Source organism: Heptranchias perlo, unplaced genomic scaffold (genome assembly GCF_035084215.1).
Source record: "Heptranchias perlo isolate sHepPer1 unplaced genomic scaffold, sHepPer1.hap1 HAP1_SCAFFOLD_50, whole genome shotgun sequence".
NCBI lineage: Eukaryota > Metazoa > Chordata > Chondrichthyes > Hexanchiformes > Hexanchidae > Heptranchias > Heptranchias perlo.
In genome coordinates, this window is record NW_027139516.1 from 7,590,849 (window position 1) to 7,613,473 (window position 22,625).

The 22,625-nt window shown below is 44.9% G+C and overlaps 1 protein-coding gene across 2 annotated transcripts; it reads left to right on the forward strand.

The window, feature by feature from the left end:
• The first annotated feature begins 1,496 nt into the window (after positions 1-1,496).
• Positions 1,497-21,456, forward strand: LOC137313995 (NACHT, LRR and PYD domains-containing protein 3-like). 2 transcript variants are annotated; one of them, XM_067979679.1, is made up of 11 exons: positions 1,497-2,093; positions 4,753-4,919; positions 8,486-8,579; positions 10,402-10,568; positions 12,842-13,010; positions 13,116-13,181; positions 16,895-18,650; positions 20,194-20,280; positions 20,438-20,608; positions 20,793-20,960; positions 21,119-21,456. In XM_067979679.1, exons 3-11 carry the CDS (start codon positions 8,516-8,518, stop codon positions 21,204-21,206), a joined length of 2,736 nt encoding a protein of 911 aa, XP_067835780.1. In that variant the 5' UTR covers positions 1,497-2,093; positions 4,753-4,919; positions 8,486-8,515; the 3' UTR covers positions 21,207-21,456. The 2 variants fall into 2 exon arrangements, with proteins under 2 accessions (XP_067835780.1, XP_067835781.1); XM_067979680.1 differs by having other exon boundaries at positions 20,793-20,971; positions 21,119-21,205.
• Positions 21,457-22,625: the final 1,169 nt, after the last annotated feature.

Sequence of the window (22,625 nt, forward strand, 5' to 3'; positions counted from 1 at the left end):
ACAGAGAGCCCCTTACTTTAATCAGTGATGGGTGGGGGAGGGGGAGAGGGAGAATGACAGAGAGCCCCTTACTTTAATCAGTGATTGGTGGGGGAGGGGGGAGAGGGAGAATGAGTGAGAGCCCCTTACTTTAGTCAGTGATGGGCGGGGTGAGGGGGAGAGGGAGAATGACAGAAAGCCCCTTAATTTAATCAGCGATTGGTGGGTGAGAGGGTGGGGAGGGAGAATGGCAGAGAGCCCCTTAATTTAATCAGTGATTGGTGGGTGGAGGGTGAGAGGGAGAATGACAGAGAACCCTTTACTTTAATCAATGATGGGCGGGGGGAGGGGGAGAGGTAGAATGACAGACAGCCCCTTCCTTTAATCAGCGATGGGCGCGGGAAGGTGGAGATGGAGAATGGCAGAGAGCCCCTTACTTTAATCAGTGATGGGCGGGGAGAGGGGGAGAGGGAGAATGAGAGAGAGCCCCTTACATTAATCAGTGATGGGTGGGGGAGTGGGAGAGGGAGAATGACAGAGAACCCTTTGCTTTAATCAGTGATGGGCAGGGGGAGGAGGGTGAGTGAGAATGACAGAGAGCCCCTTACTTTAAACAGTGTTGGGCGGGGGAAGGGGAGGGGGAGAATGACAGAGAGCCCCTTACTTTAATCAGTGATGGGTGGGGGGAGGGGGAGAGGAAGAATGAGAGAGAGCCCCTTACTTTAATCAGTGATGGGCGGGGGGAGGGTGAGATGGAGAATGACAGCGAGCCCCTTACTTTAATCAGTGACGGGGGGAGGGTGAGAGGGAGAATGACAGAGAGTCCCTTACTTTAATCAGTGTTGGGTCGGGGAGAGGGAGAGGAAGAATGAGAGTGAGCCCCTTACTTTCATCAGTGATGGGTGGGGGGAGGGGTGAGAGGGATGATGACAGGGTGCCCCTTACTTTAATCAGTGATTGGCGATGGGAGGGGGCAGAGATAGAATGACATAGAAACCCTTACTTAAAACTGTACTATTGGTTTACGTGTTTTGATGTAAAATTCTGACTGTTCAGATTTCCCTCATCCCTGATCTACTTCCATTGACTTCAATAATAGGGCGGCAGAAGCAGATTCGTTTTTTAAATCCCGCCAATGACTCAACGTATAACTGTTGCTCTGTCTGTCCAGTCGCTCGCGGTGAAATGACGCAGTTTAGTAATGGAATTGGATAAATATTTGAAAAGGAGAAAGTTTGCAGGGCCATGGGGAAAGTGCAGATGAATCTGAAAAAAATGGATAACTCTTTCAAAGAGCCAGCACAGACACCAGGGGCCGAAAGGCCTCCTTCTGTGTTGTTTGATTTAAATCAATGGGGTGATTGTAAATCGAAGCATTCATATCATTTGAGCACTTAATAGGAAAGTTAACTCGCATCAAACCCACGTGAATCAGCTGGTCGGAAGAGTAAAGGCAACGCGAGGTTTCGGGTTATGCCCCACACGATATTTATATTTCAATAACATTTAGCGGAAGAGGTGACAGCGAGGTTGATGTGCGCTGATACTTCCTGGAGGCTCCATTCAGATTGTGTCGAGCGGAGAGCAAGGCGGGGAGATCAGCCGAATCCCCATAGTATCAGAGTCCTGACTGGGGACAGGAAGAGCAAGGCGGGGAGATCAGCCGAATCCCGGAGTATCAGAGTCCTGACTGGGGACAGGGAGAGCAAGGCGGGGAGATCAGCCGAATCCCCGAGTATCAGAGTCCTGACTGGGGACAGGAAGAGCAAGGCGGGGAGATCAGCCGAATCCCGGAGTATCAGAGTCCTGACTGGGGACAGGGAGAGCAAGGCGGGGAGATCAACCGAATCCCGGAGTATCAGAGTCCGGACTGGGGACAGGGAGAGCAAGGCGGGGAGATCAGCCGAATCCCGGAGTATCAGAGTCCGGACTGGGGACAGGGAGAACAAGGCGGAGAGATCAGCCAAATCCCCGACTACCAGAGTCCTGACGAGGGACAGGAAGAGCAAGGAGGGGGGATCAGCCGAATCCCCGAGTATCAGAGTCCTGACTGGGGACAGGAGCCGTGCGGACCAGATCACATGTCGCTTCAGTCTTTTCAATGGATGAATTGGGTGAGTGACTGAGAATGTTTCAGAGTGGAGGATTATAAAGGGAAAGGAGAGAGTGAAAGTGATGGATTGGAGAAAAAGATGGGGAAATGAAAGGGGCACCTTAGTTATTTGGACTCGGAGTCTACTATTATATAGAAGGAAAAACATGAATACATGAAGTGCAGATCTCTCGTCTTTCTCTCGTCACACATACGGATCTGGGTGGCAACCAGATGGTGATCAGAATTAAAGATAAAACCTAATGTAGAGAATTAATCAACACCAAATGCGGGTGACCCCATTATTCTCAGGTGGATGTTGGGGTCGAATTGAAACCCAGAGCTACTTTAATCAGAACACAATGGGATTGAATAAACCTTCTGGTAAAAAATTAAACTGAACGGGGAACTGAGTTGGTCTCAAAATGTCTGCCCCTGAGCGACACAAAGTAACAGTAAAATGCTGAAACTTGCAGAGACAGAAGCGAACGGTTTCCGTTTGCGGGAACTCACTTCCTCAAACTGTTTATCGATAAGAGTAAGAGGCTTTTGCACTTTGCATGTAATCTGCACTTGCTGTGTCTGATTGAACATTTGATATGGACACGTGTCTTCTGGCAATTTAACTTGTTAAATCCCGGTCTGTGTAGGATTTTAGAAGTGTTTGATGGTTAAAGGTTAGTTTTCATCATCCTGCCGCTTCTCCCCAACTGAAAATACACACAGATACTCAGTCACTCACTGATACACAAGGCATCCTCTGTCTCTTTCTCTCACACACACACTCACTCAGATATCCAGAGCCATTGTCTCTCTCTCTGCGTCTCACATACACACGCACTCAGTCAGTCCCTCACTGATACACTGAGTGTCTCCCTCCATCACATATACACACACCTGCTCAGAGTCACTCAGATATACAGACGCACCCTTTGTCTCTCTCTCTGTATGTGTCTCTCTCATACTGACACACTCAATTAGTTGTTCACAGATATACTATGTATCTGGCTCTCTCAGATAAACATACATTCAGAGTCTCACAGAGTTATACAGAGGCATCCATTGTCTCTCTCTCACATTCATACAATCCTCAGTTGCCCACTGATAAAATCTGTTTCACTCTCATATACACACACATTCAGATGCACTCACTGATATCGACAGGCATTCACTTCCCCTATCTCTCTCCATCAAACACACAAAGAGTCACTGACTGATATACACACGTCTGCTCTCTATCTCATATGGTACACTGCCATCGTTTGGGGTCGGTGCCCAAGAGTGCCTGCCCCGCCCCTTTTGTAAGGAATAGTAAACTGCCATTCTGTGGTGACATAGTGCCCTCCCCGCTCCTTTGTGTCAGACACGGTGCACAGACATCGTGTGGTGACACAGCGCACTCCCGCCCCCTTGTGCCATAAACGGTACACAGCCGTCCTGTGGTGACACAGTGCGCTCCCCGCCCACTTGTACCATACACGGTGCATTGCCATCCTTTGGTGACACCGTGCCCTCCCCAAAGTGTGTGTCCTTTAATCATATCCATTGTGTTTGGAGAGTGGCCCCGATAAATTTTCAACTCTAATTCCCCATCAACTACTGATATTTTTGGAGATAGTGATTTGATTTATCCTAAAACTAAGAGTAGGCCATATTTGTTCACACATTCTACTTCAAATCATTCAGTTACTGATCCTGATTCTCTCTAATCAGAGATATTTTCTTAAAGGCATGAGAATGAGTTGTAACCTCTAGTCAAGTTGTGCACATCAATGACCATTTAGAGCAAAATAGAAACAAGTTAATTGCTGAGAGCTTCTATTTTCTCTTGTTCTCTTAAATATGGTCAACGTTCCCTCCATATTCCCACACAGAGATGTTGTTATTACAGTTAATACCTATTTGACGGTAATTTATTCTTATTAAAATGTCTCACTTGTGGTTACAAACGTTCCTTCCCCACCCCACATGCCAGCACTTTGGAATTTGCAGCTAACTGGAGACACATCCAGTCTCTGAGTCAGGAACTGTCAATTCAAGACGGTTAGAAACCCACTCCACAGCTGTAAACAGGAGATTTACTCATCGGAGTGTCCACACTAAAGAGTAACACTCACAGCAAGCGAAATCTCTTCTTTCTGTGAGAAATCAGTCCCATGTTATGTTATGTTATGTAAATATTCAGTGAAGTGAACTCACTGCAATAGTCACACTTCCCAGTCACGGTGTTGGGGCAGTACAGCTGCCTTCTGTGGGTAGAACCATGTCGCTGTGGATATTGTCCCATCAACTCTCCCTGTTGTCGATGATGCCAGTAAAATACACTTGGAAACTTGGAGTCTCGCCCCTCGATGGAGTTCAGGCAGAAAATATAAAGGAATGGCCACTGATTCACAAATAGCAAATGCGATCCTAAAAACAATGACGGGACATTGAGAAGGAATTGCCTCTAACTGGGGTTGGAGTATGAAACGATCACATATTGTGGTCGGGGTGGTAAAGAGACATGGAATGTGAGAACAGAGTTCCTCAAACAGTGTGTTTATTCAATCAAATATTTGATATTCAATTGTTTAAGTTTCAATTACTTTTATTTTAATAATACATTAGAGGGAAAGTGCTGATTAGATTCTCCTTCACACCGTCAGTATTGGTCTCATTTTCTGCACTGCCATAATTAGATCTCCCGGTGAATGAAGGAGTGATTGAGAAAAGTCCACAGCTGGAAGTAAACAGGGATTGTAGACTGAGGAACAACAGCAGGTGAATCAGCACAGCATTGTGAGAGCAGCAACCAGAGAGAACCCTTCCGATTCAAAGAGCTTCCATAGATCGACTGGGGAGAAAGGTAAGAGAAAGTTCCATTTACTCAGATAAACACTGGTCCTGTAGACAGTACACAAAGGTTACAAGGTAAGGGTGGAAATGGTGAGAATGAGGCTGTGAGAGTCTGATCACCGAGTACAATTATCCAGCATGAGGCCGTGCAATGAAACGTGAAGTGAGATCAGTTTCTGTCTCAAAACACACAGTTACAAATTAATCTTGTGTGTGTTTCAGAGTGAAGGGGTTTGATCTGAGAGGTGACTCCAGTCTGAGGCAGAGCCCAGCAGATATACAGTGTCTCCCCGCCCCCAGCACCAACTCGGAAATAACCCACCTTTATAGCCCCCATAATATCGATATTACACTTTGAGTTAAGGTAGTGCCAGACAGTGTTACCGGATTGAAATATATTTCATATCCAACAGTCAAAATAAATCAACTTAAAATTCGGAACTGGATACTGGGTTTCACATAATGTTATTTCCCATCAGTAAATCGATTTCTGGATTTCACAATTGTAGTTGAATTAAATGATTATCATTTAAATATAAACTGGTGATAAAATAATACGTAAATCTTATTGAATGGATTGTAAAAATTCTTCCTATTGATTATTTTGTGTGTTGTCAGAATAATGTTCTGGGTGATCACCTGATCCAGCTCCCGGCCTCGGCCGAGGGTTCTTTTTAATAAACTGAGAGCGATGTTTGTCCCGATACAATCCAGATTCATGTCCGTGCTATTTGATTTGATAGAAGTGTTCAAAATCATGGCGATTTAGATAAAGTAAATAAAGGGAAACGGTTCCCATTGGCGGAAGGGTCAAGAACCAGATGACACACATTTAGGGTGATTGGAGAAAGAACCAAATGCAGTGAGTTCAATGATCTGGAATGCGCTGCCTGACAGGGTGGTGGAAGCAGATTCAATAGTAAATTTCAAAAGCGAATTGGATAAATTGTGTAAGGGAAAATATTTGCAGGTCTACATGGAAAGAGCGGGGGAATGGGACCAACTGGAATGCTCTTAAAAAGAGCCGGCACAGGATCGATGGCCTGAATGGCCTCCTTCGATGCTGTAATCATTCCGTTATTCTATCGAATTCCATTTTGAAAGTTACTATTGAATCTGCTTCCAACACCCGTTCAAGTAGTGCATTCCAGATCATAATATCTGGCCACATCAAAATGAAAATCTCCATCTCCCCCCGCCTGCTTCTTTTGTCAATTATCTTAAATCTGTGTCCCCTGGTTATCGACACATATTAATCTTAAAAGCCTTTTTCTAACCATCCGTTTATCGATTAATAAATATCTTTAATCTAACTTAACAGGTATAAATAGAGGACCGTGTTTTAATATGTGATTTTAAAACATCACTGAGACAGGTCCTTTAGATTAAAGTACAAGTCTGGCGTGTAAAGTTACTTTCATATTATAAAGAGATCATTTTCAGTAATACCATTGTTAAGAAATGGTGGGGTTATAATATGTGTTCTACGAAAAGCAAATATAATTGCAGCGACACAAAGTTCAAAACATTTCTTTCCATTTGGCGGCTGTAAGTTGTCAGCGAGCTCAAGGAACGGAAACGAGATCTGTTGCATCGCCCCCCTCTGCTGACAGCGGTTTGTAACCTGGAGACTGGGGAGTAAAGTAGATCTGTTGCATCGGCCGCCTCTGCTGACAGCAGTTTGTAACCTGGAGACTGGGGGATAAAGTAGATCTGTTGCATCGCCCCCCTCTGCTGACTGAGGTTTGTAACCTGGAGACTGGGGGATAAAGTAGATCTGTTGCATCGCCCCCCTCTGCTGACTGAGGTTTGTAACCTGAAGACTGGAGGGTAAAGTCAATCTCCCCTCTTTCTCTCGTCACACACACGGTTCTGGGTGGAAACCAGATGGTGATCAGAATTAAAGATAAAACCTAATGCAGAGAATCAATCAACACCAAATGCGGGTGACCCCATTATTCTCAGGTGGATGTTAGGGACGAATTGAAACCCAGATCTACTTTAATCAAAAAGCACTGGGATTGAAGAAGCCTTCTGGTAAAAAAATCACACTGAAGGGGGAACTGAGTGGGTCTCAACATTTATGCCCGAGTGACACAAAGTAAAAGCAAAATGCTGAAACTCGCAGAGACAGAAGCGAAAGTTTTCCGTTTGTGGGAACCTCACTTCCTCCAACTTTAGATCGATATGAGGAAGAGGTTTCTGATCTTTTGCCCCGAGACGCCACTTGCTGTGTCTGATCCAACCTGTGATATGGACACGTGTCTTCTGGCAATTTAACTTGTTCGATCCCTGTCTGTTTCGGATTTTACAAATTGTTGATGGTTAAAGGTCGGGTTTCATCATCCTGGCACTTCTCCCCACACAAAACATTCAGTCACTCACTGATGTTCAGAGGCATCCTCTCTCTCTCTCACACTCATTGATGTTCAGAGGCATCTTCTCTCTCTCACACTCATTGATATTCAGAGGCATCCTCTCTCTCCCACACTCACTCAGTCATTCACTGATAGACACACACATCCTCTCTCACTGTCTCTCTCACATGGTACACTGCCATCGTGTGGTGACACAATGCCTTCCCCAAAGTGTATGACACTGTGTATCATTACTCGTTTGTTTCACACTCCACCCAATGACATTATACAGGAACAGGAGGACGCCGTTCAGCCCCTCGAACCTGTCCCGTCACTCTATTAGATCGTAACCGATCTGTACCTCAACTCCATTTCCCGCCTTAGCTGCATGTCACCTTAATATACCTAATAAAAGGGTAGATTTCATTACCTGTTACTTTGTGCTGAAAACAGAATCTGACCCTATTGGGGAACTGGAAACCAGGGACACAGACAGACTCAGTGAGTGAGGAAAACTGTGGGAGATGGTGTTTTCTGTGGGCAAGTGTGAGGTCATCCACTTTGGATCAGAAAAAGACACATTCCCCTTTGTGTCTGGAGAGGCCCCGAGAGATGTTTCCCCTCAATTCCCCACCAACTATCGATAGTTTCAGTGATTGGGTTTATCCTAAGACGAAGAGTGGGCTGTATTTCTGGTCATTCATTCCTTTCTGGTGCAAAAACACAAAAGGAAACGTGGCTCCGCCGAGGCTAACAAAAGAGATTAAGGATAGATTCAAAGAAGAGTCATATAAAGTTACCAGAAAAAGCAGCAAACCTGAGGATTGGGAGCAGTTTAGAATTCAGCGAAAAAGGACCAAGATGATTAAGAGGAAAAACAGAGTATGAGAGTAAACGTGGAAGGAACATAAAAGTGGACTGTAAAATCTTCTACAAGTATTTAAAAAGAAAAAGATTAGTGAAGACAAATGTGAGTCCATCACGGTCAGAAGCGGGAGAATTTATGGTGGAGAACAAGGACTCAGTGGGTTTCACTGGGCAGCTGTCTGTTTCACACCTGATGCGGAACGTTGATCATAACACTCGTGAAATGCTCGATCCCAGAGCTAACAAATGTTGTACTGATGGGGGAGGAGGGACTTGGTATCATGTTTAACAAGGCAACGCTCTCCTCATTTTAATATTTCTGTCTAACTTCATATTAATATATTTATTACAGAGCATCAGAATCTGGGAATCTGTTACCACCATGGCTGAAGGTTCAAACAGGGGAGGAGATCCAACATCTTCAACAAGAATGAGAATAGACACAGGTAGGTTCAAAAATTCATCAAAATATAATTTCTGACCTCACAAAGGGTCCAGATCACGAGCAGTAACCTGCAGCTCACCACAGGAAGAGGGAACAGCACAGATACTGTGCAGATAGAGGGAAGTGAGTGACCATCTAGAGGGACAGTGCAGTCACAGGTGGAGGAATCTCCTGAGTACTGGAACTGTCCAATAGATAACTGGTGTTGGGTACTGTAAGGTGGATAGAGACAGCGTCTCAGAGGATTAACAGTGTGAGACCGGGGAGCAGGTGGACACCCCGAGTGGGGCAGGGGTGAGAGGCAGGTGGGGCACAGCAATAGGAAAGCGATAGTGGTGGGAGATTCTATAGTCTGGGGAATATACAGACTCTTCTGCAGCCCTGAGCAGGTTCCAAATGGTAAGTTGCCTCCCTGGTGTCAGAGGGAAAAATTTCCAGGAACAGGTGGGACGATCTCTGGAAAGGAAAGGGGAGCAGAGAATAGTCATGGTCGGACCCAATAACATGGATAGAAATACGATTATACAGGGAATATTGAGACTGAGGCTCGACACATTAAACAAGGCCTTCAGGTGTTGATCTCTGGATTGTTTTACGGTGGGCCACTTAAAGAGGGAAATATGCGGCAGGTCAATGTGTGGCTGCAGGGCTGGAGCAGGAGGGAAGGGTTCACGGTCTTGGGGATAGAGTGAGTTCAGGGAGAAGGGAAGGGACGGTCACGGTCTGAACCGAGCAACAATGATTTTACAGACTGGGTGAATGGAGCAGGAGGGAAGGGTTCACGGTCTTGGGGACTAGAGTGAGTTCAGGGAGAAGGGAAGGGACGGTCACGGTCTGAACCGACCAACAATGGTTTTACAGACTGGGTGAATGGAGCAGCGCGGAAGGTTTCAGTTGATATGACCGGAGAGGGGGAACTATCTGGATCTGAGACTTAAGCGTGGAATTAATAAAACTGTTGGGGCAGGAACAGATGATTTATGAAGTAATGAAATGATATTGGCAGGAAAAAGGGTAGGAGGTTTTTAAGTATTGCGAGATAAAGTTATGGATGTCGAGGGGGGAAAGAAAAACGAATTATAGGTAAATTACCCCCAAAATCGGAGTTTGGATTAAGTTATGTGTCTATGAATGTACAAATCATTCCAAACACATTTGGAAAGTCAGAATCATAAGAGATATGGTCCAGGAGCTATCAGACCACATGGTTTAGGTTTACACGGATTCAGCGAAATCTTCCTGGTTATAACATTTTGCGGGGAGATTAATGAAGATTCTAACACTGATGGTGTTAGTGGGAATGTCGGTGTACTGGAGGAGGATGTCAGAGATAACTGGAGAAGGATTTGGATCTGAGAAAAGTAGAGAAGCGGCTGGACCTACAACCAATGCGGTTAAATGAAGTCAGGGAGGAGACTTTGGAAATAAAAACGGATTAGAAAGAGACAAAGAAATGTATCTGTTCAAGAGGGAGAGAAGGTAAACCCGGTAACTGGAGATCAATTAGTGTACGTCAGCAGTGGGCAAACTCCTCAAATCTGTCATTCCAGGTCGAATTAATGAACATTTAGAGACACGGGATGATCAGGGGAGGCTGGAACTGATTCGCTGTAGACAAGCCGTGTTTCACATATTTAAACACCGGTTTTTAAGAATTGACTGTACGGAACGATGGAAGGCAGCACATGCGGTGTTTATCGGTTTTCAGAAGGTGTTTGATAATGTGACTCACAGGAGGCTTCAGCCGTTTGGTATAAGAGGAAATGTAGCCGCCCGGATAGAAAGTCGATAATGTGTTTAGTTTTCTCCATTTCTGTTCACAGATCCGAACCCTGCAATCACTGAGTTCCTGACAAAGTGCGACGATTACCTGCTGTTCCAGTTGACGAAATTCTACCGGGACAGACTAGAACAGGCGATTGAAGAAGGGGTGGACGGTGTCAGCTCGTTGTTAACGTACGAGAGGCATTTCAGTGGACAGGAACATCGGGTAAGTGGGAGGGACACAGAATGAGTTTGGATTATTTAAAAGTAACAGAAGTGACAGAATATCACATCTTAGAATCATAGAATGTTACAGGACAGAAACAGGCCAAATAGGGAAGAAGTGCATAAAACTGAATATATTTGAATCTGAACCAATGATAGGAAGAGATGATAATACCCAAATGGATCAGTCAATATCTGCACAGAGAAAGGACAGGGTAACGACAACAGCAACATGCATTTATACAGCGCCTTTTCACAGAAGCGATTATCAAACAAAATTTGACACCAAACCACATGAAGAGATATTCGGAGAGGTGATCAAAAGCTTGGTCAAAGAGGCAGGTCTTAAAGGAAAGGAGAGAGAGGTAGAGAGGCGGAGATGTTTAGGGAGAGAATTTTCACAGCTTATGGACTCGGCAGTTGAAGGCAAAACCACCAATGATGGAGCAACGACAATCGGGGATGCACAAGAGGCCAGAATTGGAGGATGGCAGAGATCTGAGGGGTTTGTAGGGCTGGAGGAGGTTACAGAGATAGGGAGAGGCAACGTCATGGTAGGATTTGTGCACAGCGATGAGAATTTTAAAATCGATCAGTTTCAGGATCGGGAGCCAATGTAGGTCGGCGAGCACAGGGGTGTTGGGTGAACGGGACTTGGTGTGAGTTAGGCTACGGGAAGCAGAGTTTTGGATGAGCTCAAGTTTACGGAGGCTGGAAGGTGAGAGGCCGGCCAGGAGACCATTGGAATGGTGGAGTGTGGAAGTGACAAAGGGATGGTTTCGGTCTTCCCAATATTTAATTGGAGGAAATTTCCTCCGGACGCAACTATTCCGATGCTCTCCTGGCCGGCTTCCCATTCTCCGCCTTCTTTAAACTTCAACACATCCAAAACGCTGCTGCCTGTAACCTGTCCCTCGCCCATCCCGCTCACCCCTCACTCCTGTGCTCGTTCACCTATCGCAGTTCTCGAATAACTTCAATTTTCAATTCCCATCCTCCTGTTTAAATCACTTCATGGTGCCGCCCCTCACTAGAAATGTATATTGCTCTGACTCTGGCATCTTATGCCTCTCCCCATCGCCCGACCAGCGGTGGCCTAGCATTCTGTAGTTTTTGGACCCAGGCTCTGGAATTCACTCCCTAAACCCCTCCACCTCTCTACCTCCCTCTTCTGCTGAAAATTTGATTCTTTATCCAGCTTTTGGTTACCCCGAATAATATGCCTTCCTTTGTCTCGGGCCCATTGTATGATTCCACTCCTGTGAATCGCTGTGGGACATTTTTCTACATTAAAGGTGCTATGTTTTTGTTGATGAATCAAGATGTTTACAGAATATTTTGCCCATGTTCAGAATGGATCAGTACCCGGCCCAGTGATTACTTTCAGTGCTCAATATAAACTGGGAGATCCCATCACGGAGCAGCTCCTTTCCTTCTCATTCTCAGTCTTTGTCTTTCACTCCACTCAATATAAACTGGGAGATCCCACCACGGAGCAGCTCCTTTCTCTTTGGGTATAGAATCTAAAAACAGGGAGGTATTGGGGCAGTTATATAAGGTATTGGTGAGACCGCACCTGGAATACTGCATACAGCTTTAGTCTCCATACTTAAGAAAATACATACTTGCTCTTGAGGCAGTACAAAGAAGTTTCACTCGGTTAATCCCAGGGATGAGGGGGCGGACGTATGAGGAGAGGTTGAGTAGATTGGGACTCTACTCATTGGAGTTCCGAAAAATGAGAGGCGATCTTATTGAAACATGTAAGATTGTGAAGGGGCTTGATCGGGTTGATGCAGTAAGGATGTTCCCAAGGTTGGGTGAAACTAGAACTAGGGGGCATAATCTTAGAATAAGGGGCTGCTCTTTCAAAACTGAGATGAGGAGAAACTTGTTCACTCAGAGGGTAGTAGGTCTGTGGAATTTGCTGCCCCAGGAAGCTGTGGAAGCTACATCATTAAATAAATTTAAAACAGAAATAGACAGTTTCCTAAAAGTAAAGGGAATTAGGGGTTATGGAGATCGGGCAGGAAATTGGACATGAATTTAGATTTGAGTTTAGGATCAGATCAGCCATGATCTTATTGAATGGTGGAGCAGGCTCGAGGGGCCGATTGGCCTACTGCTGCTCCTATTTCTTATTCTCAGTTTTTGTCTTTCACTCCACTCCTCAATATAAACTGGGAGATCCCATCAGAGAGCAGCTCCTTTCCTTCATTCTCAATCTTTGTCTTTCACTCCACTCCTCAATATTTTCATTATTATTCTTTACAGAAAGTCACTGAGCTCGCGGTGAAGGGAAACAGGGCGGACAGTTCCAAACTTCTCCTAAATCTGGTGATGGAGAAAGGCTCTCAGGCCCGAAGGGTGATGTGGGAATCCTTTCTGAAAATGCACAGGTTACCAAAGTTGGTCAAAATACTGAAAGAGATGCAGAAACTTGGTACGGTAAAATCACACACTGAATTCAATTTCAGATTGAAACATTGCAGAATTTACTATAATATTACACAGATCTGATTTCATGAAAGCTCATTGATTTATACAGGTCCTGATCCATTTGATTATATGGACATCGGACGAGGTTTATCTGAAATACCCAGTCACCTGAAAGGTAAGTGATGAAATGGGGATTTCAAACCGTTTATTTCACTCCTGAGAATCAGAATGTTTGACTGTAGTCTTTTGTTTAGAGATTGTCAGAATCTGGGAATCAGAAATTCAAAGGGTGGAGGAAAGAGAATAAAAGTTCATTTCGATTTGTCGTTAATCCCGTGAAACCACTTGCATCTGGCAGGATCCTAATACACTGCAGCGCTTTATATTCGTCTGTGAGATGCCCTGGTATAGCAGGAAAAAAATGCTTTGCGCAGCTTGAAGATAAAAGTCACTACTTGTTTTGAATTATTGGTAAGTTTGTATTACTCCAATTAATCCAACTGCATACATTCCTGGCAGGATCCTGAAACGCTATGAATCCCCTGACACACCTGGCAGGATCCTGATACACTGTGAATCCCTATACACACCTGGTATGATCCTGTTACACTGTGAATTCTCATACACACCTGGCAGGATCCTGATACAGTGTCAATTCCCATACACACCTGGCAGAATCCCGATACACTGTGAATTCTCATACACACCTTGCAGGATCCCGATACACTGTGAATTCTCATACACACCTGGCAGGATCCTGATATACTGTGAATCCCCAGACACACCTGGCAGGATCCTGATACACTGTCAATCCCCACACACACCTGGCAGGATCCTGATACACTATGAATCCCCATACACACCTGACAGGATCCAGATACACTGTGAATTCTCATACACACCTGGCAGGATCCTGATACACTGTGAATCCCCATGCACACCTGGCAGGATCCTGATACACTGTGAATCCCCTTACACACCTGGCAGGATCCTGATACACTGTGAATCCCCATACACACCTGGCAGGATCCTGATACACTGTGATTCCCCATACAAACCTGACAGGATCCTGTTACACTGTGAATTCTCATACACACCTGGCAGGATCCTGATACACTGTGAATCCCCATGCACACCTGGCAGGATCCTGATACACTGTGAATCCCCTTACACACCTGGCAGGATCCTGATACAGTGTGAATCTCCTTACACACCTGGCAGGATCCTGATATACTGTGAAACCCCTTACACACCTGGCAGGATCCTGGTACACTGTGAATCTCCTTGCACACCTGGCAGGATCCTGATATACTGTGAAACCCCATACACACCTGGCAGGATCATGATATACTGTCAATCCCCATACACACCTGGCAGGATCCTGATATACTGTCAATCCCCTTACACACCTAGCAGGATCCTGATATACTGTCAATCCCCATACACACCTGGCAGGATCCTGATACACTGTGAATCCCCATACACACCTGGCAGGATCCTGATACACTGTGAATCCCCTTACACACCTCGCAGGATTCTGATACACTGTGAATCCCCTTACACACCTCGCAGGATCCAGATACACTGTGAATCCTCATACACACCTGGCAGGATCCCGATACATTGTGAATCCTCATACACACCCGGCAAGAACCTTTTGCACTGTGAATCCCACAGTGCAAAAGGTTCTTGCCGGGTGTGTATGAGGATTCACTATGTATCGGGATCCTGCCAGGTGTGCACCGCACAGATGCTCTAGGCTCAAATTTAATGAGCAGTGCCTTGAGCCAGATGTTATGGGTTACCTGGCACCCCCCTCCCAGAAATCTTCCCACCATCAGCTAGAGGGAAAGAGGTGGAGAAATGCGAAATATTAAAATGTTATCATTTCACAGCACAGAATGAGACGTTAAAGTGTTCGATCTGATCTCAGAAGATGTGCAGATGTTAACACAATAGATCTTTAATCCGTGGAGGGAAAGACAATATTCAGGGTAATTCAGAAGTTATGGGTTAACTTCCGAATGGCAGAGAAAGTGAGAACCTTATTCTGCTCAAAGAATAGTCCTTTAACTCAGGGGTCTTTTTAGACCCAATGTAATGACTAATGGAAAGAGATTTGTAATTTCCCAAACCTTCATTATAGGAAATTCAGACCAAAATGGAACAATGGAGTGTAATTATTGGGTGAACAATTGAAATGAACTGTGAATGTTTTCTGCTCCACCAGCACACTGAATGATGTGGGCAGTAATTCTAATTCTAATCGATGATATGACAGGACTGTTATAAAAACACATTTAATGAATGTACGTGAAAAACTGCTGCAAAATTGTTCACAATTTCTGAAACACAATATAAGAGGAGAATGAGTAGAGACAGGAAAAGGCCATTTGGCCCATATAAGCCTGTCCCTAAGAGAGATGACACCAACTCCCCCTCCTCTCAGTGTATCCGTAACACATTCAATTATCCCTTTACCCCACTTACACTGCCCTTTTAGTGTCCTTCCCATGTTTCTCTGGCCCTTTGTGTGAGAAAATTACCCTGACTTCCCTTTTCCGATATTAATTATTGTGTTGTTTGTGAGCCTGTTTCCGGTTTCCATTCAGTATATTCAAGACTGAGATCGATAGATGTTTGGACACGAAGGGAATCAGTGGATAAGGGAATTGGGCGGGAAAGTGGATTTCAGGTAGATCAGACATGATCTGATTGACTGCTGGAGCAGGCTTATGGCCCACTCCTCCTATTTCTTATGTTCTTTTGTCCTAACTAATGTTGGGAATTCCATTAAAACATTTCAATTCCGAAGTTTCTTGCCCAAACAAAATACATCAAACCCTCTCACCATTCCTTCAACCTGAAGTCCAAATACCTTAATTCATCTTTCTGATTCGCCTCTGTACCTTCAGAATGGCAGTAATCTTTACCTGTGATCAGGTGACGATAGAAATGCATGTAATATCCCAGATAACCCCACCGAGTCCGAAAACAACAGCAACTTAACTCCTGTCTATTCAATCTTTCACTCTCCCAGTGCACACAATATCCCAGATAACCTGCCCGAGGTCTGATACAATAACAGTGGAACTTCTGTCCATTCACAGTCTATCCCTCTCCCAGTGCTCACAATATCTCAGATAACCTGCCCGAGGTCTGATACAATAACAGTGGAACTTCTGTCCATTCACAGTCTGTCCGTCTCCCAGTGCCCACAATATCCCAGATAACCTGCCCGAGGTCTGATACAATAACAGTGGAACTTCTGTCCATTCACAGTCTGTCCCTCTCCCAGTGCCCACAATATCACAGAAAACCTGCCCGAGGTCTGATACAATAACAGTGGAACTTCTGTCCATTCTTCGCCTGTCCCTCTCCCAGTGCCCACAATATCACAGAAAACCTGCCCAAGCTCTGATACAATAACAGTGGAACTTCTGTCCATTCACAGTCTATCCCTCTCCCAATGCACACAATAACATATTTCCCATTTCCGCAAAAGGTTAGCACCTCTGACGGTTTCATAGGATAATCCACTAGAACCTCCAGTTTCGTAGAACCAGAATCACATTTAGATTTGTAATGAGATGTCCATGGTTCAGGCCAGGTCTGATAGTATTAATCATCAGAGGGAAAATATCACTTTCACAGAAATCTCCATGTGCAGTCAATATTTGAATCGTGAGGACTTGAAACTTCTCTCAGCCGTTATTCACTTTCAAGCGAGGTTTTCAGTAACTGAGTTTAATTTCCTGCTCGCAACTCTATTGAAGCTGGGAATTCAATCTCGGAACATTTTACTGAATAGTAAAGTGATATTGAGAATTTGGTTTTATGCCAATACAACTAACATTAAGAATCACTTTCTGTCTGTTCTAATTGAAGATGTTCAACAGAAACACAAGGAAACACTCCGGGTCCAAACTGAAACACTGAAAGTGAACACGATCCTAATAAAGGAAAAGGTTAAGATTTTCCAGCTGGTCACTCTATACACTGAGCTAACGGTTATTTCTACTGTTCGAGATCGGACACTTGTCGAACATGAACTACTGGCAAGAGGCCGAGACCATGAAGAGTGGAGAGAGAAACATCTCCGGAGAGAACTGGAAAAAATCCGAACTGATCAATTGTTCCAGAGCAGTTTTTCCCAGAGAAAATCCAAATCTGGGAGTACAGCAGCAGTGAGCGGAGTCGCGGGGATTGGAAAAACAACAATGGTACAAAAGATTGTTTATGACTGGGCCACTGGGAAAATATACCCACACCTTCAATTTGTTTTCAGTTTTAAATTCCGGGATTTGAACGCTATTAACTGTAGAATAAACCTGAGGAATCTGATACTGGATTTGTATCCTTACTTTGGGAATATTCTGGGAGAGCTCTGGAAGAACCCAGAGGGATTACTGTTTATATTCGATGGTTTAGATGAATTCAAGGACAGTATCGATTTTGCTGACAATCGGAGAAATACAGAGGCTGATTACATCTGCACAGATCCTGAAGACCAGTGTGAAGTGTCTGAAATTGTGTACAGTTTAATACATCACAAGCTGCTCCCAGGATGTTCAGTGCTAGTGACCACCCGCCCCACTGAATTACATGTATTGGAAAAGGCTGAGATCAGTGTTTGGGCTGAAATCCTGGGATTTGTTGGTGAGGAACGGAAGGAATATTTCAACAAGTTTTTTGAAGATCAGTCGGTGGCAGCAGCTGTTTTCAAACATGTGGAGGAGAACGAGATCCTGTACACCATGTGTTACAACCCTTCCTACTGCTGGATCCTCGGTCTGTCACTGGGTCCCTTCTTCACACAAAGAGACAGGAAACAGCAGAAAGTTCCCAAGACCATCACCCAACTATATTCCTACTATATTTATAACATTCTGAAAAACCATGGCCGAGAGATTGAATCCCCCCGTGATGTGTTACTGAAGGTCGGTGAGATGGCCTACACAGGAGTCTCCGAGAAGAAGATTGTGTTTAGAGGTGGAGATTTGATCAAGTACAATCTGCAACCTTCCCAGTTCCTATCTGGGTTCATGATGGAACTTTTGGAGAGAGATGATTCTGCCCAGAGTGTGGTTTACACATTCCCGCACCTCACCATCCAAGAGTTTGTCGCCGCACTCGCACAATTCCTGACTCCAGATCCAGGGGACATCCGGAAACTCCTCAGTGAAGCCCACAACAAGGACGATGGGAGATTTGAGATATTTCTCCGTTTTGTTGTTGGTCTCTCCTCCTCACAGTCAGCTCGGCCCCTGGAGGAGTTTCTGGGTCCATTTCTTCATCAAACAATCTGCAGAGTGATTGACTGGGTGAAGGAGATGATTGAAGGACAGATTAGAAAGAGCGGTAGTAAAACTGGTAAAAGGAACCTCCTGAACACACTCCACTACCTGTTTGAGTCTCAGAATACAGCACTGGCTCGGGCCACAGTGGGATCTGTGGAAACACTTACATTTGGAGACAGGGAAGCAGAGTGCACATTGCAACTGACCCCGATTGACTGTGCGGTCCTGTCTCATGTCATTGGACTCTGTGATACAATAAAATACCTCGATCTAGAGTACTGCTCCATTCAGTGTGAAGGATTCCAGCGGCTGGGACCCGGACTGCACAAATGCCAGGTGTTGAGGTAACTGTTTATTTGTCTCTAACTGTTTGGCTAATCGTAGAACAGTCACGGATTGTATTGTTGCTCCGTAATGAAGGGAAACAAACAGTTCAGTTAAACCAGAGAGAAGCAGATTCAACACAAATATGACAAATGATAAGATGATCGGTTAGTAATTCCCTGAGGACTGGAGAATCTAAAATGGATCCTTGTGAACAAGTGGGGATTTTACAGTCTTTATCGGATCAGTAAATACAGGTCACTGAAAGAGTCTGATAATTTAATTGCAATAAATGATATTTGTTGCTGTTTTTCTCACTGCCTGAGTTACGCCCATTGAAGAGGCTCCTTCTCACTGTTACTTACACTGAGACCGACACTAACTGCAGCAGTCCGTGTGTCGGAGCATCCCACCCTCTTACCGAGGTGTGGGGGCAAGTGACCGTCACCGGACTGTCAACGTGTGTAGGAGAGGGAAGCAGAAACACCAAACATTCAGTAACAAAGAGCAAAACACAGCTTTCGGGCAGTCAACCGCCAGTGGGCGAGCTGAGCTTTCCCCGCAGGACGTCGGTCCATTATCTTAACTCATCAATGACACAGCCCTTCACACTCTCCAATACATCCACCATCTCTTCATCCAGCTGGCAGCACTCGTGCCTCTGAGTCAGAAGGTCGAGGATTCAGGCCCCTCGCTCATTAATCCAGGCCGACACTTCAGTGGGATTTAGGAGCTGAAATCTGCCGGTAAAAATGTTCAAATCTAATGGGTTGTGAGGGATTAGCCCAGGAGTGCAGACACATACCGGCCAGCGGTGTGGCCCCACACACAGCGGGAGGTTCCTGGGTTAACGAGAGGCAGTGAACCCGGGAATTTCCCATAATCTGCCCCCTGTTTGTGAGGCCCCGCTCGGGGACGGAACTTCAGAAAATTCCCCACAAATTGTCGGGCCCGTTTCACCTGAAATAAATGTAGAGCCAGTTGAATGGGAATAAAGAGACTCCCCTCCCCTATAAACTAGGAGTAAAGGGACATTTAAAACTTGTAACAGGACGGAATAAACTCTCCTTGTTACATGAAATCCTGTGGGACGGATTTTACAGCCGTTTCACAATATAACTCACCCCGAGATATTACACAGATTAATATAATACTGCATAAAGTACAGGGAATCACCGCTTTATCATTTAATTCAGGGAAAATCGATGGATTCCCATAAAATCTGGGATTTGAGAAGCAGCAGAAATGAGACAATTTCGCCAAACTTGACGGGATCGGCCACTGATCTCCAGGAGGGTAATTCTGATCATCAGGAAATGAGACCGGACTGAGGGACATTTATAGGCTTCACACAGACAACACTTTATTTAATAAATACATTTACTGACAGTCCCTGAATATATGGGGAGCTGGGCAGAGTGAGATTCATTGTCAGTGACAGGGAAATCTGGTTATTAATTTCCAGAAGATTTTTCAATTGTTTCCTGCAATATCAGAGATAAATTGTGTCAGGTCAGGGATTGGATTCAGTTTGTTTCTCACTTTCTGTCTGTTTGTATTTAGACTGGGGGCCAATAAACTGCGAGATTCAGGTGTGAAACTATTGTCTGCGGCTCTGAGGAACCCAGACTGTAAAATACTGAGACTGTGGTAAGTACCAGACTGTGTGAGATTGTGTTTATAATAACTGGAAGTCGAACACTGTACATTAATCTCAGTATCAGTAATAATAATACAAATAAACTTTGGGAATTTACTCTGATTCCTGTTATCTCTGATCGTCTCTCTCTCTCTCTCTGATCTCCAGGTTATGGGATAACGGTCTCACAGCTTCTTGTACCGAGGATCTCTCCTCCGCTCTCAGTACAAACCGGTCACTGACGGCACTGAACGTGGGTTGCAATAACCTGGGAGATTCAGGAGTGAAACTATTGTCTGCGGCTCTGAGGAACCCGGACTGTAAAATACAGGAACTGGAGTAAGTATCAGACTGTGTGAGATGGTGTTCATAATAACTGGAAGTCTGACACGGTACATTAATGTCAGTATAAGTAATAATAATACAAATAAATACTGTACATTATTAGTATCAGTAATTGTGTTATTAATTAACACTGGGGATTCAACCTGATTCCTGTTATTTCTCTCTCTCTGATCCACAGTATAAGTGATAACCGTCTCACAGATTCTTGCGCCGAGGATCTCTACTCCGCTCTCAGAACAAACCGGTCACTGACATGGCTGAATCTGAGAACAAACTCGTTCACAGACCAATCTGTCCCCGCTCTCCGCTCCCTCATACTGACCTGCAGGAGTCTGGAGTGGATCCAGTGAGTTTAAAGTAATATATAAAATATCAATGTCATTCAGTCCCTTTTATGGGTAATATTTGTCTGTAATTATTATTGAAATATTAACCGCAGTTTCCCTGTTATTTACACTGTTGTTCAATCTGTTTATTTCCTGTTTAATCTTTAATCTGTTTCAGGCTGGTGGAGAATCAGTTCAGTCCAAACGGAAAGAGACACCTGGAGTCACTGCGGGAATCCAGACACAGACTGAGTGTGGCAGTGTGAACATTTCAATTTATAACCATTCCTGGTCTCATTATATGAACATTTCAATTTATAACCATTCCTGGTCTCATTATATGAACATTTCAATTTATAACCATTCCTGGTCTCATTATATGAACATTTCAATTTATAACCATTTCTGGTCTTATTCTATGAACATTTCAATTTATAACCATTCCTGGTCTCATATGAACATTTCAATTTATAACCATTCCTGGTCTCATTATATGAACATTTCAATTTATAACCATTCCTGGTCTCATTATATGAACATTTCAATTTATAACCATTTCTGGTCTTATTCTATGAACATTTCAAATTATAACCATTCCTGGTCTCATTATATGAACATTTCAATTTATAACCATTCCTGGTCTCATTATATGAACATTTCAATTGATAACCATTTCTGGTCTCATTATATGAACATTTCAATTTATAACCATTCCTGGTCTCATTATATGAACATTTCAATTTATAACCATTCTTGGTCTCATTATATGAACATTTCAATTTATAACCATTCCCGGTCTCATTATATGAACATTTCAATTTATAACCATTCCTGGTCTCATTATATGAACATTTTTGGCCGATTCTCTGTCCCTCCCCTTTAACCGGCCGCGGTCCAGGTTTAAATCCGAACGGCCCTTGAACGGTTTCCAGCTCGAGCTGAGCGAGCGTCGTCTCCCATTGTGACGTCAGAGGCCCAGCGACAGGGTCACGAGACTCAGTCACCCGGTCCCCCAGCGCTGATTCTGCCGGATATCCGGGGCTGGATGGTCCCCAATGGGGCACTGGGTCAATGTACAGACAGGAAGGGCCCAGGGTGGGGCTCAGTCTGTGCTGCAGTGGGACACTGTGTCAATGTCCAGACAGGAAGGGCCCAGGGTAGGGCACAGTCTGGGCTGCAGTGGGACACTGGGTCAATGGACAGACAGGAAGGGCCCAGGGTGGGTCACAGTCTGGGATGCAGTGGGACACTGGGTCAATGTCCAGACAGGAAGGGCCCAGGGTAGGGCACAGTCTGGGCTGCAGTGGGACACTGGGTCAATGGACAGACAGGAAGGGCCCAGGGTGGGGCTCAGTCCGGGCTGCAGTGGGACACTGGGTCAATGTACAGACAGGAAGGGCTCAGGGTGGGGCTCAGTCTGGGCTGCAGTGGGACACTGGGTCAATGTACAGACAGGATGGGCCAGGGTGGGGCTCAGTCTGGGCTGCAGTGGGAAACTGGGTCAATGTACAGACAGGAAGGGCCCAGGTTGGGGCTCAGTCTGGGCTGCAGTGGGACACTGGGTCAATGTACAGACAGGAAGGGATCAGGGTGGGGCTCAGTCTGGGCTGCAGTGGGACACTGGGTCAATGTACAGACAGGAAGGGCCCAGGGTGGGTCACAGTCTGGGATGCAGTGGGACAGTG